Here is a 20,348-nt window from a genome sequence, read left to right as displayed (position 1 = left end):
TGTCCCAGCTCACCATTCAACCAGAGCTGCATACGAATAAATGGTTCTCGGCCTTTTTGGGTCAATTTGCTCCATGGCTTTGGCCTGGAGAGCATGTCACTGACACTTCCTTGGGACAGCCCCAACACCTGAAGTGAAGCAACCAAGAAGGGCATGTTAACACATGGGGAGGTGGGGAGCAGGGGGGGTCATGTGAAGTCACTTTGGCTTCCTTTAGTGCCATTATCGCTCCGATAAGGACAACCAGAATTGCAAAAGGAAATCTGCAGGCCCTGGGATGGAAATGTTTTGCCCCCTCTGCCGTGGTGTCCTTCTGGAGAAGGGTTTTTTCCCTCTGGAGAGGGGCAGTTTTCCTGCAGCACCAGCAGCAGTATGAGCAGGGTGCTTTTCATTTGCATGCCTTTCCAATCTCCTGTCAAAGAGTTTTGTCAGTTCTAACAGGAAAAGCACGGAGTCCAGGCACACAGGGGCAGATGAAACAGGCCCTGATTGGCAGCTATTTTGTTCTCAAACGAAAATAATTGGGACTTTTGAGACTAGGCCTACATTTGGTTGATGTTTTGGGGTATGAATGAGGAGGGGGTGTGCCTGCACCTGTAGCAGCGGCTGCGCCACGTAGGTAAATATTTAAGAGGAGCTGCCTGCAGCGCGGGGCAGGGGTGTTGGGGGAGGGGGAACTGCAGCCAGGCAGAACACTATTACCTGCCTGGAATTCAGCACAGGGCCAAGGGTTAAAAATCATCCTTAATGAAAGCTGCCACGGGATACTTCCTGACCCGAAGAGGTCAGCCTTTTCAGTTTACATCTCAGCTCAAAGCTAACAGCACGATGCCAGCTCCTATTAGACTGCAGGATCGATTTGATGCTTTCAAGGGAGGGAAGCCACCAGGTGCCCAGCACTTCTCCCAGCCTGGAATGTGTCTGCTGGTGCTTGGGGAGCCCCCCTGAAATCCCACGTGTCCAATGCTTAGGGCCCGCGAGGTGAGAAGTGGGGAAGGCCTTGTGGTGCCTTGTGCAGCAGAAACCAAAGTACCTGCCCAGGAATGCCTCAAAGCACACAGAGAGACCAAGCAGTGACTGAATCCTTGCCTGCAGACCAAGGGCAGGAAGGGGATTTTCCCTGTCTTGGTTTAAAAACCCTCCTGAGCATTTCCAAATATTAAGGCAAAAAACCAACCAATGCTCTTGTGCCCAGAACCTTCACTTAGAACAAAACTGAAGACTCTCCAGTCATGACAATGGCATAACTGAAATATTCCATGAACTCTCTCCATTAAGCATGGAATACTGAACCTCAATGACTGCTGATGCCTTCTGAGCTCGGGGGCCCAGTTTCTAATCACAAGTGGCTGGAGCCAGTCTCTCTCTGTTTAAATGCTTACTGTAGGGAGCAAATCTATTCCCCCAGGACACACACATGGGCCACCCCCCCTCTGCTCAGCCTTGCAACACAAGGAGCACAGGGCACACAGACAACACTGGTGGAAGAAGAGAGAACCAGTTCTTTACCTTTTCCCCAAAGATCCTCTGGCAGATGCCATTCTTTGCTAGCTTTTCCTTGACCTGCCGCGTTAGCTCTATCGTATCCACCTCCTGGTACATATAAATCTCATACTGCTCGGGTGTCAGTGGAGGAACTGAAGGTTTGGATGGCTTGGACAAAGACACGATAGGGGATGAAGGGAGAGGGCTATTCTGTGGCGTCTCGCTGCGACTCGCCCCAGTCATGCTCAAGTCCGAACTCTGGGAGTACGGAGATTCAGCGTTTGGCCACTCTTTCCAGTACTCTGAAGAAGATGGTCCTTGGAGCTGGCTACGATCTGGCCTAGTCTGATTGCTGACCTTTTCTTTTCCACCACTGGCTTCCTCAACTTTTACATCTTCGGGCAGAGCTGTATTTCTTCTCTCATGCTGCACAGTATTCCACCAATGGTCCTTCCAAACACCACCACGTCCCAACTCATTTTTAACATGCCTCAACATACCCTGGGCAGAATCACTTATGCCATGAAGCTCTAAAACGGGTGCCTCCTGAGGCTCCTTTTTGAGCCCAGAGAGGTTCTGCAATGCAGAGATACTGGAATCAGTGACAGATGAATGTTTCTTCAGGGATATGGCCAAAGGAGAATAGCTGGAAACCGAAGACATTGCAGGTGTAGATACTAGTTTGGGGGAGAGGATAGAAATGTCAGCTTGAGATAAGGGTGGTGTTTTTAAGGCAGGTTCAAGGGCAGCCTGCTGTGCCTCCATTTCCCGTCGGGCTTGTTGCAGAATGGATCGAATAGCATCATCAGAATTGCCACTGCTAGATGCAGAAGGCGGCTGAGCCGGCTCAGCTATGAAAAACAACCAAGAGACTAAATGCAACAGAGGAATATGCTTCAGCTTCAACATCTGCTACTGTCAACAGTTCCCCACCAGAAAACAAAACACAACAAGCAACAAAACAAACCCCAAAGAAAGGGCTGCAGGACGCTGCTGGATGGGAGGGGGAAGACTTGCACCTTCCAAAGGGAGCTCAGATTGCCAAAGCTTCTGGCTGGAAAATTCTGAGAGCTGCCCGCTCAGAGCTCTTGGACTACCTGCAGGTTCACTGCCAAAGAAATGCCTTTGCAAGTCAAGCCTTCACCTCTTCCTCCCCCTCCCCATGTGGTCAATAACATTTTATGGGTCGATTTATCAAGTTATTTAACCTTTCACTTCTCTCTCCACAAATGAATTGTAACAGACACTCAAAAGGGAGCACAGCTGCGTTCACCTGGACAGACTGCTAATAGCCTCTGACAGTATAAAGAGAGCCCTTTTACCTCCCAAAAGCTAACACACAAATTACAACAAAGCAGGAACTTCAGGAAGAGCCCTCATGGTTTCGTTTGACAAGCTAAATAATGCTCTTACTTCCTGTTTTCTTCTTCCATGGGCCCAACCACTGAAAAAAAAACATCTCCACAAAGCCCAGGCTGATGCCTGGCCATTGCTCTCCACCCTAGCTGAAGGCCTAGGATGGAGCCAAAGGTGCCCTCAGAAGAGGTGACACCTAAATACAGCAGGAACACAGAAAGAGACAAAATTTTTACCAGCCCTATTTACAAGAGTTTGTAGTGACAGGACGAGTGGTAATGGCTTGGAGCCTGGAAATGAGGAAGAAATTCTTTCCAGTGAGGGTGGGGAGACACTGGAACAGGTTGTCCAGGGAGGCTGTGGCTGCCTCCTCCCTGGAGGTGTTGAAGGCCAGGCTGGATGAGGCCTTGAGCAAGCTGTGCTGGTGGGAGGTGTCCCTGCCCATGGCAGGGGGTTGGAACTGGATGATCTCTAAGGTCCCTTCCAACCTAACCCATTCCATGATTTCAGTGGTGAACCTGGACTTGGGAGGCTGTTGGGGATGAGCAGAGACTGGAATGTGGGTGTAGAATTCTCTCTGCTGAGCCAGGAGGGTTTTGCAATGGCTTCTGTTTCCATTTAAGCCAGAGGTCCCCAGAGCTTGGAAAGGAATTCCTCTGGAAGCTACTCTACAGAGAACAGGGAAAGGGAAGCGCTAGACAGGGACAGGGAAATTGTACAACGCCAGAACTGGCCTGAAAGTGAAACAAGACTTGGAACACGCTGTGTATTATTCTGGTAATAATAGGCCTCCTCTGAAGCTATTTCCAGATTTGCCTCCCTACATTCCTTCCTGTCAGACACTATAAAAGCTGAGAAATGGAGAAGAAAAAAAAAAAAGACAGTGGGATTACAGCTTCTGGTTTATCTGCTGGTTTCACAGGGGTTTGGAGGCTGAATTAATACTGGAAAGGAAACCTGCAAATCTCAGATGAAAGGTGGCACTGAGCAAGGTGCTTTGCACACAGCCTGTGATTTCCTCCATGCCATCATGGTGTGTGTGAAGCCATGTGATTTAAATCATGTCTCAACCAGGCTCTTCTGCATTGCCATGAGATTAGTTGAGTTTTCATCTAAAAGCCAACTCTCCAAAAGGGTAAACTGGGAGTTACTTCAGAAAAGTAATCAAAAGCATTAGAAAGTACTTTCTGCTTCAGCATCAGCCCCTCAGCAGCACTGGAACCTCTTTTAAGGGTTTAAAATAATAAACCCTTTTGCTTTCAAAACCCTCCTTTTGTAAAGGTGGGAGGGCCATGGGGTAGTCAGAAATCTGAACTGCACAACAGCATACACTGAGAAGTTAAACTTCTCTCGGGCCATGATGTTACACTAATGATATTTTTGGGAAAGGAAATGCTTTTTGGATTTGCCAGTTCCTTCACTGAATGCATTCTGTAACCCAAACTGAAGTCATAGGGGAGTTAGAGCCCAGCATGCAATTTCTGTACGTGATGCCCACAGTACAATGGTGCTCTGTGACTGGTAGTTACTGGCTAGATTGTGACCTTCACTCCAACAAATCTATTCAGTTGCCTCTCCCATGTGGTTGTGTCTCTGTGGAAAGGAGAGGAGGGAGAGGGAGAGGGAGAGGGAGAGGGAGAGGGAGAGGGAGAGGGAGAGGGAGAGGGAGAGGGAGAGGGAGAGGGAGAGGGAGAGGGAGAGGGAGAGGGAGAGGGAGAGGGAGAGGGAGAGGGAGAGGGAGAGGGAGAGGGAGAGGGAGAGGGAGAGGGAGAGGGAGAGGGAGAGGGAGAGGGAGAGGGAGAGGGAGAGGGAGAGGGAGAGGGAGAGGGAGAGGGAGAGGGAGAGGGACTATTCCCTTTCCAAGGAGCAAGGATTGTGGAGGTTCATCCTGCAGCGTGACAGCCTGCAGCGGTGTAAAGGTAGCAGTGCTCTGCATGTGGGAAAAGGTGTTTAGAAACCTCACACCGGGAGTGGGGCAGAGCAGAGTGGACAGAGACCACACCAAGCTGTGCCATGTAACCTTGACTTGAGATGTCTTTGAGACAGCCTCCACTAAACAAAAAGATAAGAATTGAAAAACCAAACCAAAACCAAACCAAACCAACAAACCCCCAACTCCTCAAATCTACATTCAAGGTTTTAAGAATATAATTAACTGACCAGAAAGCTCATGGTAATTGTTTCAATTAGATCCTGCAATAAAAGGAAGAGGAGACAAAATGAGCCTGTACCTGTTTTCTGTACTTGCAGCTCCCTTTTGGCTTGTTCGAGGATGGATTTGATGGCTTCATCAGAGCCAGTCTCTGTGGTTCGGATTCTTGTGGTTATATTACCTGAGGAGGAAAACAAAACTGATGACACTGGGAGCACTGCTGTTGGGGTGGTTGGTGCTTGTAACACACAGCCAGCCAGCACACACTGAGATCCTGCCAGCAGCACCTGACGACACTTTACAGAGGACCTTGACCAACATTTACACCACCGAGAGCATCCTGAACATCACAAGGGCAAAACATCCTCCTTGTGCACAGGTCTGCCTGTAGCTGCACTGCAGTCTGGAGAACACTGCCATCAGCAGAGGAAGGCCTAGGTGGTCATGTACTCCTTTCCCAAGATAACACACCTAGGTTTGGTCTTTCCCTTTCCCTTTCCTTTTCCTTTTTATGTTTATTATTTTTTTGAAGGGGAGAGGAAACAGAAGGGAAGAGGAAAGAGAAGGGAAGAGGAAACAGAAAGGAAAAGCACCACAGGGGAAAGGAAGATCGCTGAAAAGAGAAGATCAGGAATTACTTTACAGATGGCATCAGCTGCTAGGCCAGGCAGGATGAGTGCATGTGAGTGTGTTCAGCCCAAAAGAGAATTAAACAGTAACTGGATAAAACTAATTTTCAACTTTCTGGAGGTTAATGCATGAAGAGAAATGGTCATTTAAAGGCAGATACCCTCTGAAGTACCCTCCAGCTCAGAGCTATTTCTTGGCTCTTTGGGTTGGTTTCACTTTTGTTAACCACTAAAGGGAAGAAGGGGAGGGAAAACTGTGCCTGTGGCTACTGCTGCCCTCAGCTGTGGTTTTCTTCACCAGGTTCTCACTACAGAGTTTCTGACTGCACTCAAACGACCACACTTTCAGGCTACCTGCTTTTGGTTTTTCCTCCTCCTCTTGCCTTGCTAGAAAGAAAAATTCTGCTACTATTCTACAAGGAAGAAAACTGATTGCACTTCCTTGCATCCTTCTGATGCTGGTTTTTCTTCTCTCTTTCACACACCACACTGCAGTGTCTCCCTACCTGATTAAAGTCTGTTTGTCAACATAAGCCCCAGGAGAGGAGAGAAGTGAAGCTAGAGCAGAAGCAGGACGCAGCTGATGCTGGCTTACAGCTAATTGTCCACCTCTCTCCCTCCAAAATGACAAAAGCAGCACAGAAAGCATCATCTCAACAGATCTGATGATTTGGTGAAGCCACTCCCAGCGCTCCTCTCTTTTTTTTAGGCAGCGAGGTTGGGAGCGCAAGAAGGATCCAAAGAGGGTTATGTTAGTACAGCAACAGCAGAATTAGAGGAAGCAAAGTGCTGCTCTAACCCATGGTTTGTTTTATACTTACTGTCTGTTTTTCTATCAGATTCCAGGCCAGAATCAAACTGCACAGTTTTAAGGCAACACACAGCTAAAGCACACTCCACTCCCTAGGCATCGACTGCAAAGAAAAACACCTGCCTGTGACGTACCTTCAGCCCCATTTCTTCGTTTCGGTACTTCCTGAAATAGTCTGTTCAGGTTCTGGCCTGGATTCTCTGTTGAAAAACAAGTTTGGTAAGAACAAAACAATCAGGGGATGGTTGCTCTGACATCATGGGCTGTGTGACATGAGAAGCTAGCAGCCTGTCTGCCCTGGAGCCCCTCTGAGCGGGAGGAGCTGGCTACTTTGGAAGAAGCGAGGCTGGCTGATTTGTTAATAAAGATTACAGCTACGCTGGGAAAGGAGATTAGACAGACACAAATAAATGTCCAGAGATACCAAAAATGAAGAGGTTAAAGATGGGCAGATAATCCCCTCGAGGACAATCATCAAAAGGAAGAGCAGATTATAAATCTGACAGTGTGTGCTTTCCATTAAACAAAATCTGGGAAAATCCTGCCTGTCCTTTCCAATCCTCCTGCACTGTAAACAAGGCTCTCTTCAGGTTCTCCAAATGTAAATCTCAGTCTGGGTGGAAGATGAATCACAGTGAAATGCATCTCACTCCTCACAGTCACTGCCTTAAACATGCAAAGCTGCTTTCAGCTGGGATTGTGTTTTAATCACTCATCTCCTGCATCACCTGTGGTATTCGAGAATCACACGACTCTTATGGTTGGAAGAGACCTTAAAGATCGTTGAGTCCAACCCTTACCCCAGCACTGCCAGGGCACCGCTAAACCATGGCCCTCAGCACCACACCTCCACAGCTTTGCAACCCCTCCAGGGATGGGGACTCCACCACTGCCCTGAGCAGCCTGGGCCAGGCCTTGACAACCCTTTTGGAGTAGAAATCTTCCCTGAATGTTACCAAAACACCTTGGAAATAAAAAAACCTACACAAGACACACCAAAAGTCTGGTCTCAATAGATACCCCACCAAAAAAAACATTTCAAGTATTTCTGAGTAGCTCCCGAGCCTTTTCCCTTTTCCCTCTGGATTTAGCTCTGATAGAGGAAGTGAGGGATGGAAGCGTCCCTGCTGCCTGCTGCCCAACACAAGGCAGGAGCTAAAAAAGGCGTAAGCAAAGACACCGAGCTGCTCGAGTGCTGGCAAGCAGTTAGCAGGCTGCACTTGCAGCACCTGGCAACCGATTGGGGTGAGAGGAGCAGCAGTGAACCAACAGCCCCGCACGGGGCGGCTCCCAGCGCGCCCAGTCTGGCAGCGAGAGGGAGGCAGGGCGAGAGCCTGGGCCGGCGAGCGCTTACCTCTTTGTCTACCCTGGATGCTGCGAAGAGCCAAGATGTTCTGCTCGTCCGAGAGGAACTGCTTCATCTTATGAAATGGCTCCTTGCCTCTCACAGTCAGTTTATTCCATGGCTTTGGCCGGGCCAGGATCTCGCTCACAGAGCCCTGCGACAGTCCCAACACATAGTGTCCAAATATCCGCTGGCCAATATTGTGCTTGATCAACTGCTCTTTCACCTGCCGGGCAATTTCGGCCGTGTCTATCTCCTCGCCTTCAGAGATGCTCCCAGCACTTTCTGACTGGCTGGGGGAGGGGGCCATGCCATTTACGTCCGGGCTTTGTTGTAATGGACTTTGGGAAGGTATGGAGTTTGTGCTGTAAGGACCTGTTGAAAAAATCATGCTTGTGCTTCCTGCTTCCTGCATTGCCTTGGAGTAGAAGGACTGCATTAGCTGTCGCTGGAGGAGAGAGTTTAGTGCAAATTTTCCTGTGGAGGCCAGGGGTAAGCTGGGGCTCGCCAGGGATGAGCTGAAAAAGTCTTGACTTAAACCCGTTGGTGAGAACTGGTGTGTACCATTAGTATTGGAAGCCTGCTCCCCCGCGTTGCGGAGCAACTGAGAAGGAGGGGAGGCCGGCAAGGTTGCAGGACGCTGACTCTCAGGCTGGTCTTTCCCTTTTCTCCTGGCTGACCCTACAAGGAAGGTCAAACATAATGCATTATGGGGGATCAAAGAGGGGGGAAAAAAACCAAGATTAAAAAAAATGCAAAAGTTTGCCCTGCCAAGGGTTAAAAAAAAGTGCAGATTTCCAAGGGCCAACGGAGGGCTTTTTGGTTTCGCTTGGTCTTTCGGTCGTTGGTTTGCATTGTGGTTTGGTTTGTTGTTGTTGTTGGTTTGGTTTTGGTTTGGTTTTTGTGTTTGTTTGGTTTTTTTTTTGGTTGGGTTTGTTTGTTTGTTTTTTTTTGGTTCCAGAATTGAAACATTCATCAGCCAAACAAGGCCCCCAAAACAAACAACATGCATTTCATGTTTGCACCTTTCTTGTATGTTGCAGCCTGGAGAATTCCCCCTTACAAACATGACAACTAGAACAATGACATGAAGTGCAGTTACACATTTGCAATGAAGGCAGTTACAGACAGCAAGTCCCTTTGGTGTCTCTCGCTCAAGACATTCCTCATCGGACCTGACTGAACCCAAATGCAGCAAACATTTACATTCATTGGTTTTGTTTTGGCTTTTGGGAAACAAACCAATTTGAATCGAGCGATCGCCGGAGCAACTCCCAGGGTCGGAAAACGCTTCGGAAATCAGTGAATCCCAGGGCCAGTGGCAACTTGGTTTAGCTTTCACCCAGCTGCACAAACCATCAAGCACTCAAGGATCTGGAAATTCCATGACTTGCCACTTAAAAAATGTGCACAGGAGAGGTAAAAAGCCCACACTCGGAAAGCGGAACGGCAAACACCACTCGGCTCAAAAGAAAGGGTTTTGTTTTTCCAAGCTGACCTGCTGGTAGGATCTCTAAGTGCATCAGACAGGAAGATTATTGTGCTCTACAGGCAAACATTTTGCATAACATCATGCTTGGGGTGGGGGTGGGGGGAAAAGAGAGTTCTGGTGCCACGGATGACTTTGCTCCCACAACAGAAGACAGCCTCAAGCGCTTGCTCCGTCTCCTAACGCCTCTCTCCTACCCTTTAAAGCCTCGCTGAGGTCTCCCAAGTTTTATCTTATCATCATCATCCAGCCTACGAGACTGCAGCAACCCAACGCTCTTCAGTGCTCACGTTGCCTCTCGATCTTTCTGCCACGTATTAGACCAGACATTCACCTCTCCCTCAGCCCTCCCTCCCTCCACAAGGCAGCACAGGCACGGGAAGAGCCGAGGCCCCCGCGTCAACCTACCGCTGAGGTCACTGTTGGTGATGCGCAGCGTGGCGTTCTCCGACTGCACCGAGCGGTTCTTCTCCAGCAGCAGCACCTCCAGCGGTTTAGCTGCATCCTGGAGAAAATCAAAGTGGGAGGTTTTGTTTCTGAGAGCATTAAAGAGTCTCGCTCAGGCACTGAAAAGGGTTTCAGGAGAGGAAAACAAGCCAGGCTCGCGCCTCTGCTGGGAAGGCAGCTGGGGAATTCACCACGCACGGCTCCGCAGCAGCCACTCAGCGCTCCTACGTGAGTCTCAGAGGAGATTCACTGTTCCATGCTCACTGTGAATCATTTCTCAATTCAGCACTATTTAGAAAAGCAGAAGGGAACATTTCCTTCATCTTCCTCATTTTACTGGCACGCTCTCAGTTTGAAAGCTGGAGGAGTCAGAGGAGCACAGAATGGGTTAGGTTGGAAGGGACCTTAAAGATCATCCAGTTCCAACCTCCCTGCTGCAGGCAGGGACACCTCCCACCAGAGCAGGTTGCTCAAGGCACTTTCCAGCCTGGCCTTCTTTGAATTTGACTCAAGCAGGAGTTAAGATAGAATCACAGAATTGTTAGGGTTGGAAAGGACCTCAAGAACCATCCACTTCCACCCCCCCCTGCCATGGGCAGGGACACCTCACACCAGGTCAGGTTGCTCACAGCCACATCCAGCCTGGCCTTAAGAACCTCCAGGGATGAGGCTTCCACCACCTTCCCCGGGCAACCTGTGCCAGTCTCTCACCACACTCACGGGGAAGAACTTCTTCCTAACATCCAATCTGAATCCACCCATTTCTGGTATTAGTTGTAGGCCAACAGACCCAAGTGAGGCATTGCCTTGCACTGCTGCATTTCAGCACAAACATGTTGTTCCCAAACAAACCCAGCCACAGACACCTGCTGTTTACCTTCCCCTAAGTAGCTAACCCTTGATCATTAAAAAACATATTGAGAGCTGATCCCAGCATATTGATATTCAGTCCAGATTCCAGAGGCAGGAATTGAATTCATAACCTTTAAACTTAAGTGAGATTAATTTGCTGGAACAGCAGTGCTTTCTCCTGCTTCCTCAGCACACAAAGGTTTGTTTTCTTTTGCAAACATTACTTTCAAGGCTAACAAAGACTTAAAAATGCTAAAGGCCTTGCTTTGTGCACTGTGAGTACCAGAGACACCCAAATCTCAGCACAGCCCTGCAGCAGCTCCAGTGTCTTTCAAAGGCTCAACTTCACAGCGCTATGGTTATCCAGCTGAGACCTCAGGCTTTGGCCTTGACCACTTCAAAGAAATTAACAGGCAAAAAAATGTTCAGTTCAGCTTTTCACAGAAAAAAAACCCCACCATCAGGAGAACCATGATCAACCCTCCTGTCTCAACATCAACAGGAAAGTGACCAGGCCAACAGCAATGAAATGCAAGGCAAGATTTCTGTGGCTTAACTGACCTGGCTGAGGTAAGAACCCCAGAACCCCAGTAGGGTGGGGGTTGGAAGGGACCTTTGGAGATCATCCAGTCCAACCCCCCCCCCCAGGTGTAAACCACCCAGAGTGTCCAGCTGGGTGTGGAATCACTCTGGAGAAAGAGATTCCCCAAACTCCTCTGAGCAGCCTGCTCCAGGGCTCCACCACCCTCAAAGTGAAGAATTTCTCCCTTATGTTTACTTGGAGCCTCATGGGTTCCAGCTGTCCTTGTTGCCCCTTGTTCTGTCACTGGACACCACTGAGAATGATAGAATCATAGAATGCTCTGGAAAGGACCTCCAAAGCTCATCCAGTCCGACCCCACTGCAGTCAGCAGGGACACCCCCAACTAGATCAGGGTGCCCATAGCCCTGTCGAGCCTCACCTTAAATATCTCCAGGGCTGGAGCCTCAACCACCTCCCTGGGCAACCTGTTCCAGTGTTCCACCACCCTCACAGTAAAGAACTAGAGAAGAGCCTTGCTCCATCCTCCTGCCACTTGCCCTTTAGATATGTGTAAGCATTAATGAGACTCCTTCTCAGGCTAAAGTCCCCAGGCTAACCAGCCCCAGAAAGAAGACAAAGAAGATGACAAAGAAGAAGACAAAGAAGAAGACAAAGAAGAAGACAAAGAAGAAGACAAAGAAGAAGACAAAGAAGAAGACAAAGGAGAAGACAAAGGAGAAGACAAAGGAGAAGATGAAGAAGATAAAGAGGAAGACAAAGAGGAAGAGAAAGAAGAAAACCAAGACAACACGGATGGGTTCAGTACCTGCGCACCAGAGCCTTCGGAGGGTGCAAACTCCATGGATTTCAAGATGCTGTGGGAGGCAGAAAAAGAAGTTATTTCCCATTTCTTCTCTTCATCACAACTCCACTAATTAACATCCTCGTTTCCCACTCTGCCAGCAACACTACAAGCACTGACAACTGTCCTTGCAGGAAGGCAGCCTGATAATGAATGGAGAATAACTCTCCTCAACTAGTTCCCGGAGAAGAACATTTTCTCGAGCGGCGTCTAAATCATTCCCCATTCAATCCCACCAGGCCAGTTTAAAGCGTAAATTTAAAGGTTAATAAGGATATAACATTTTAAGCTGTCAGAAGTGATATAAATTTATCAGTGAAGCTTGAAGGGAATGGAAAAAAAAAAAACAACAAAACACCAAAACCAACAAAAAACAAACCCAGACCAAAACAACCCCAAAGTTGCAGCGAAGAGCAACCGGAGAGGGGAATCACCGGCAGGGCTCAGGAGGCGAGGGAAATATGCACAAATAATCCTCCCCCCACCACAGCACTGCAGCCCCAAAGGCAGTTTTTCATTTTAACAACCTCCCAGCTCCACAGCAAAGGCAAGGCAAAATGGCACAATATTTCTTCAGGAATCTGAAAGACCCAAATATTTATAAGTACATTAAGAGCAGGATCTGGGAGTCTCCCCGTCAATATTTTATCTCAATCCTGGGCGCTCAAGAGGAGGTCTCCTTGCCAAGTCTTTCAGAGTTGGCTGGGCTGGCAAACCAGAACCCTGCAGGGACAGAACCGGAGTCCTGTGCTGGTGTCTTAGAAATGGTTTTGAGCAGCCCTGCTGCGGGCAGGATCTTAACTTCCTCAGGCTGCAGCAGTAACTGGTTGCAGCTTCTCATTGTACGGAGCTGACATTCATTGTGGAGGGAAAGTACAGAAACAGGGATCACAGATTCATAGAATGGGTCTGGGTTGGAAAGGACCTTAAAGATCATCCCCCTGCCACCTCCCACCAGCCCAGGGTGCTTGAGACCTCATCCGACCTAGTCTTGAACACCTCCAGGCAGGAGGCAGCCACAGCCTCCCCGGGCAACCTGTGCCAGAGTCTCCCCAGCCTCACCCTCAAGAATTTCTCCCTCATCTCCAGTCTCAATCTCCCCTCTCCCAGCTCAAAGCCATTGTCTCTCATCCTATCACTCCCAGCCCTTGTCAAAGGTCCCTCCCCAGCTCTCCTGGAGCCCCTTCAGGTACTGGGAAGGCTGCTCTAAGGTTTTCCTGGAGCCTTCTCTTCTTCAGGCTGAACAGCCCCAGCTCTCTCAGCCTGTCCCCACAGGGGAGGTTCTCCAGCCCTCAGATCATCTTGGTGGCCTCCTCTGACCCCTCTCCAGCAGTATCAAGAGCTGATGCAGCGTCGTTCATGCATCAAGCACCAGGAACTTTGAGGCAGGGACAAGATGTTTCATCATCTATTGCCTGTGGAACCTGAGTCAGAGAAGCCATGCCAGAGACGTAAGGACTAGTTCTGGGTGTCAGCAGCAGCCAGCCAGGCACCCAGCACTCATTAAGGGGACCAGGTGCTGACCAGCTCCTCTGTAACTCATTCCATAGGGTGATCCAGAATGAGCTGCTCTGGAAATGAGGCTTCTCAGTGAGTCATTCCAGATCTCTCTAAGTCATTGCAAAGTCATTCCGAGACAGACCCCTCACAGATCCTGCCTCTGAGCATGCTCCCTGCACACACTGTTAATCCCAGCAGGCATTCCTACAAATACAATGATTAATAAAAACACTAATTTCTGGCCACTGGTTTGATCATACAGCATCAGTGGACACCACTTTTTGCCAGCAGAACTGGCTGCAGGGTAGAGTTACCATCCAAGACATGAGTAAAGCTGCTGATGCTCTGCTTGAGGTGGGCACAACAGCTCAGCCAGGGGCAACAGTGCACCTTAGTCTGTGATTAATGGAGTGGTGCCAGCCAAGGGGAGAGGCTCTGCAGGAATGGCTTGAGTTCTTTAAGGTCCTGACATCATCCTGATATCACAGGCAGGTTGCCCCAGGTCCCTAATCACTGCTGGAAGCAAATGTTTCTTGGGACACCTAATCAGAGGTACAGCTCTGTCTGCCAGGACTGCTGAAGGAGATAAATAGACAGAGACTCACCTGGGGAAAACCCACTGGGAGGTAACTGTTTTCATCCTCCCATAGCTTCTGCAGGGTCTGGCCTCTGAGAGGACAGCAAGTATGTCCTCATGATGGTCAAATAAGGAGACACATCTAAATCAAACCCTCCCAATTCCTACCAGCACACTCTGAGGTGGAGAACTTCCCCTGGCAGGTCTCAGGCATGCTGCCCATTGCAGCGGGGAGCAGCAGCACCCTTGCACAGCCTCCCAGTAACCCCCACTTACCACACTCCAGTTTGCCAGCAGTCCTGCAGCATACCAACTGTGCTCCTTCTGGATGAGACAGCACCAAAAGAAGCTGCCCACTCTGGGAGGAGCAGGTGGGATGTGCTCAGGCCACAGACCCAGAGGGCAGCTTGAGTGCGTTCAGGGCATACCTCAGGCTCTCAGCACCAGAGGCCTGGCATAGAGCCCTGACCCTGCTGTGCCCTCCACTTGCACAGGCTGCTCTACCCATGCATCCTGGTTCCAAGCACCTGCTGCCAATGGGACCTTCAGAAAGGATCCTGAAGCTTGCAGCAGCTGCATTTTTCAGCCAGCTTGGGGCAGGTATGCATATTCAAACCCGGGCTGGAAACTTACTGACCTCCACCTACTCGAAAGTGGATTCTTGCCACCTGAAATAACCCTCTGGCAATTTCACAGGTGATTTCCCATACACTTAGAACCCCAAATACACTAAAAACCTGGTTGATGGTATCTCAAATTGCCCTTGGAGAGATATTCTCTACAGCAGGTTCATTTGTTCAAAGCTAAGCCTGTCTAAAACGAGCCTGCAAATATGTCACAAAAGAGGCATTTTCCTCAGGAACATGAGGAAGCAAAGTCTTTCCCCTCTGGATTCCAGGAATATCTTTGCCCATGAGATCCTGACTTAACCTGCTGTTCAAGACAAGTTACCTGCTTCTTAAAGGAATGATCTTGTGACTTCAATCTGCACAGCTAAGCTGACTGGAGAGATCCTGCTCTAAAGCACTGGTGTGCAACAGGACAGCTCAACTCTCTGTTCCTGGGGTGCCAGGGCAAAGGCAGCAGGGTTAGCACTGCTCTATTGCTCCAGAGGGAACCTAAAGGACACACAGAGCTCTCAAAAATAGATTTAAAAGCCACTTGGCCCAACAGCCAGTGCAGAAAGCAAGGAATCCTCCCAGCCCAGATCTTGAAATGGACCCAGTGAAGGTTCTCCAAGGTTAGAAGCTGGCAGATACTGAGATTCCTCAGCCTAGAAATGCCTCTAACATCCTTGAGAGGATTAAGGAAAACACCCCAGTGCCAAAACAACCGAGGAGTTTATTCTCTTTCTTCCCTGCTGACAAGATGCATGTTAGGAGCAGCCCTTTTCTGCCAGTGTTGCAGGGCACAAAGGCAGGCAGAGAGGGATTCGGCAGGAGGGAGAGCAGATTCACACCAACAAACTTTTCAGAGTTTCACCTCAGGTCAGCCTGGCACTCTCAGATGATGCCCCTTCAGATTTTGGCACATCTTTGGCACATCTTTGGGAGCAGAGAGGATGGTGCGAATGATCTGCTGGGATGCTGCAGCACTGCAAACACCTTCAGTGCTCTCACAGAGAGTCTTAACCCCCCTCACCATCCAGCAGGACACCTACCAGCTGGCTGGCTGTCCATCCAAAGTCAGCCTGCCCAGACAGAAAATGTTACCCACAAATAGGGGTGGCACAGCCAGGAGCAGAATGGACTTAATTTCCTGGCACCCAGCAAGGCCACTTCCAGGAGGTTCTCCCATCTGTGTCACCTCAGGCTCATCTTCAAATACCAGGAGCAGGCAGAAGCACTGTGGCAGCACTCCTGTGTCATGGCCTCTGCTGGACCTCTCCCCTGCCCTCAGGTGAACAAGCCCCAAAAGGCACTACCAGCAGCAGCAAAGGCATCCAAGGGAGTTTTGTGTCTAAAGGAAAGGCTTTAAACCAGGTAGGGCTTAAAACTCCTTTGCTGTTTTGGCACATTCACGTCGAGCAGCTCAGGTAGCAAACTGGAAGGTTGTGGCCCAGTTCCCATTCAGCCTTTGACACGTGGGGATGGGGAGCACAAACCAGCTGAAAGCTGAAGCTGAGTTTCCTTAACTCAGATTGATAGACTGACAGAATGCCAGCTTGGAAGGGACCTCAAGGATCATCCAGGCCAACCTTTCAGGGCAAGAATAGAGTTTAAAGGCGATGGCTCAGCACCCTGTCAATCTGGGCCTTGAAGCTGCCTGATGTAGGGAGAACAGGGAGGCATTTAGCCACATCATTAACATGATGATGCTTTTTTGAAGCCCAGTTAATATTTAGGTACAATGACTGAAGCAATGGCCAACTGATTTCACCTGACTGAATCTGTCCCCCTCCATCAGGGCGTGCTGCAGCTGGCAGCGAACCAGCAGTCACTGGGCTTGCAAAACCAAACCTGCTTTCCATATTCTCCAGGGATGTGTAAACAAAAGCACATGATCCCCAGCCTGAGCTGAAATCCCTCATTAAACAAGGGAACCTTCTTTCAGGCTTCTTAAAACACACACAGAGAAATGCCACACTGATGAAAGAAGAGAGGGAGTTTCTTGCACTTATTTAAACCTTGACACCAAACATATTTCCAGTCAAAAGAACTCCTCTTCTGAGCCTGACAGCTTATCTTGTTAGAGTTTAAAATGAGGCTCTTTTAAGGCTCCTAAAAAAAGCACCCTGGAAATAGGAAGAGGCTGCTTGTGGCTTCAGTTTAAACCCAAAAGATATTAGCAAAAATATACAGAGAGCCAAGCAGAGCTCTGCAAGGGGAAGTGCTGAGCCCTGGCTGCCAAAAGCATGGGAAAGGTGCTCTGGGCAAAGGCTCTGCATGATTCTTGCTCCTCACTAATTCAGCTCTTGGCTGGGGGTTTTTAAAGTGTTCCACCTAAACCACCACAGGTCTCCAAAGTTTTACCCTTGGTGGACCTCAGCTTCAGCTTCTTCCTTCAAGGACACTTGTATCCACTGCATTGGGTTGGAAGGGACCCTCAAAGGTCACCTTGTCCAACCCCCCTGTAGACAGCAGGGACACCTCCAGCTAGATCAGGCTGCCCAGGGCCACATGGAGTCTGAGCCTGAATGTCTCCAGGGATGGGGCCTCAACCACATCTGTGGGCAACCTGTTCCAGTATCTCTCCATCCTCAGTGTGCAGAGCTTCCTCCTGGTGTCCAAGCTAACTCTGCTCCAGTTTCAAACCATTGCCTCTCGTCCCATCCCCACAGGCCCTTCTGAACAGTCCCTCCCCAGCCTTCCTGCAGGTCTCCTTCAGATACTGAAATGCAGCTCTAAGGTCTCCCTGGAGCCTTCTCTCCTCCATCTGCATTTCACAGGCCCACAGGATGTTAGGGGTTGGAAGGGACCTCTGGAGGTCGTCAAGTCCAACCCCTGGCACCAGAGCAGGACCTCTCCTCAGAGGAGAGGAGCTCCACTGCTGCTGTGACACTTCTGCTGCAGGCATAAGGGCTGCTCTCAGAGACAGCAGTTGTACTGCTCCTGGGTGCAATTTCTGCCAACATGCCCAGTTTCCCCCTCTCTGTGGTTTTGACTGGATTCCTCCTTCTTCCAAGAGCAGGGTTTTGTGGCTTCATTGAGTGAGGAAAGGCTGCAGGCATTTAACACTTACTTCAATTCTTTCTTAACCTCTTCGTAATCAGCCTGTCCCTTCAGTTTCTCTTCCAGTTGCTTGAAAAGAAAGAAGATGGATTCCATTAGTTAGGTTTGGTGGTGGTTGTTTTTCTGCAGGGTTTCAAAACCATCCTGAAATTCCTCCACAGATACAGCAAGGCACAAGTGAGGGTTAATGACTCAGAGCTCATTTACATAGATTAGAAAACAAACCATCACCCATCCAACACAAACACAATTAGGCCTCACTCTCCCTTTGTTTACAGCCTGCCAAGCTCTACAGACTCCAGCAGGTCCCACTTTGCCTGCTTGCAGTGTCCCTGTCCTGTGCTCCATAAGGAGATGGGGAAAGAAGGGCTGGGAAAGGGGGCAGCTGAAACTCTTGTGTTAGCCTGACAAATGGAGTAACAGAGGTGGATGGTTTGGCACCTCCTGTCCCCTCAAAAGGACAGATCTTGGTAAGCCTTATCCACATGAAAGAAAAAGACTGAAGCAGCTGGTGTTGACAGGAGAACCCTCAGCTTGCAAGACCTCTACTTCTCATGCCCAAACACAACAGCTCTGCCTAGATGTTTTCCAAGCACTACAGAATCACACAGTAAGAGAAATGTTTGGGTTGGAAAAGCCCTCTGAGATCCTCCAGTCCAACCACCAGCACAGCACCACCATGGCCACTAAACCCTGTCCCCAAGTGCCATGGCCACAGGTTTCTGCAACACCTCCAGGGATGGGGACTCCACCACCTCCCTGGGCAGCCTCTGCCAATCCCTGACCACTCTTGCAGCAAAGAAATTGTTCCTCATCTCCAACCTACCCCTCCCCTGGCACAATCTCAGGCCATTTCCTCTCCTTCTATCACCTGTTCCTAGAGAGAAGGGACCAATCCCCACCTCACTGCAATCTCACTTAAGGAAGTTGCAGAGACTACTCCAGGCTGAACCCCCCCAGCTCCCTCAGCTGCTCCTTCCCAGCCCTGCTCTCCAGACCCTTCCCCAGCTCTGCTGCCCTTGCAACAATCACAGAAGATGAAGCACTCAGCTGCACTCAGCAGGTCTTTGTGCTCAGGTCTACCTGACCTGGGGTGGTCTCAGTGGCTTCTCTTTGGTGAGAAGATGCCACAAACACTGCACCACCCCATGACACAATGCCACACACTGGCACCTTTCCCCAGAGCCCTGCTCCAAGAGCAGTGCCCATCACTAGGGGATGAATGCTTCAGGAGGCCTAACCCAGAGTGGTACAGCAGTGATGCTGCTCTGTTGCTTGCAGAAGCCACAGCAATTCCAATGCCTTTGCTGAGTGCAGACACAGCTGATGTGAACAAAGAAAGAGCAGAACTCCATGGCCTGCCACTGCCATGGAGAAATTCAAGCCAGCTCTGCTTCACTTAACTGAGTTGCTGTTAAAATTGGCAGAGTCCCCAAAGGTCACAGGATCACAAAGGGATGTGGCAGCCTCAAAGACAGAGAATCTGCTCTGGGAAGGAAAGGAGGACATGGCATGGGACACAAAATGGGACTATGTGCAGGAGAGGCTACCTGCAGTGCAGATGTGAGCTCAAGGAGATCCTACACTCACTGGAGGCAGGAGGAAGGCAGGGAAGAGCTGCTGTGAGCTAGGATCATTTCACAGAATCACAAAACCCCAGCATGGTGCAGGGTGGAAGAGACCTCTGCAGATCATCCAGCACAAACCTTGTGCCCAAGCAGGGCACCCACAGCAGCTTGCCCAGCACCACAATGCCCAGGGGGGTTGGAAGCTCTCCACACCAAGGACACTCCACAACCTCTCTGGGCAGCCTGCTCCAGGCCTCCAGCACCCTCACAACAAACAACTTTCTCCTCCTCTTCAGGTAGAACTTCCTGGCTTCCACTCTGTGCCCCTTGCTGTCCCTTGTGCTGTCCCTGGGCACCACTCAGCAGAGTCTGGCCCCAGCCTCTTGCCCCCCCTGCCACTTAAGCTGCTGATCATTATTGAGAAGGTTCCTCTCCAGCCTTACTGAAGCTGATCTGCTGCATGGAAAGGTCTAATTGCATTCCTTGTTGAGCCAAGCATTGAGCTGCAGCTGGAATCTGGACCATGCTGGAGCTGGTCCTCCTTAAAACTCAGAAGACTCAAGTGACAGCTTGGGCCCTGGGATCATGTAGCAGACCTGCATCAACAGATCAACACATGCTGGAGGGTCTCAGATCCATCTTTAATATTTGGAGGGTTTCCTGCTTGCATCAACCAGGGGATTCCTCCTTACATCACTACAGGGGCTGCTAGCAAGGCCAAAACACCTGCAGCAGTGGCTGCTATGGAGAGCAGTCAGCCCTGCCTGCAGTTCCAGTTAGTGATGGGAATTTAGTAAGGGAGGATGTGGCAGAAGAAATGACACTGAACTACAGGAGAGTCCAGGGAGGCAGTGAAGGTCCTGAGGGCCCTGGAGCAGCTCTGGGAGCAGCAAAGGCTGAGAGCCCTGGGGCTGAGAGCCTGCAGAAGAGCAGCCCCAGAGGGCAGCTGAGCAATGCTCAGCAAGAGCTAAAGGAGCTGTGGGGGGCAAGAGGCTGGGGCCAGACTCTGCTCAGTGGTGCCCAGGGCCAGGCCAAGGGGCAGCAAGGGGCACAGAGTGGAGCCCAGGAGGTTGGATGTGAA

The 20,348-nt window shown here is 49.9% G+C and overlaps 1 protein-coding gene across 2 annotated transcripts in view; it reads right to left on the bottom strand.

Annotated features, from left to right (window-relative positions):
* The window catches only part of CUX1 (cut like homeobox 1), a 380,313-nt gene that overhangs the window by 83,812 nt on the left and 276,153 nt on the right, over nucleotides 1-20,348 (bottom strand). For both annotated transcript variants that reach the window (XM_054167076.1, XM_054167074.1), the window contains 3 exons: nucleotides 17,710-17,768; nucleotides 11,916-11,964; nucleotides 9,676-9,772 (listed from right to left, as the gene is read on the bottom strand). In XM_054167076.1, the coding sequence (XP_054023051.1) occupies nucleotides 9,676-9,772; nucleotides 11,916-11,964; nucleotides 17,710-17,768 (205 nt within the window). The remainder of the gene's footprint in view (nucleotides 1-9,675; nucleotides 9,773-11,915; nucleotides 11,965-17,709; nucleotides 17,769-20,348) is intronic.

The sequence above is a fragment of the Dryobates pubescens genome, chromosome 13, assembly GCF_014839835.1.
Source record: "Dryobates pubescens isolate bDryPub1 chromosome 13, bDryPub1.pri, whole genome shotgun sequence".
Classification (NCBI taxonomy): domain Eukaryota; kingdom Metazoa; phylum Chordata; class Aves; order Piciformes; family Picidae; genus Dryobates; species Dryobates pubescens.
This window is presented reverse-complemented; position numbering and strand designations above follow the sequence as displayed.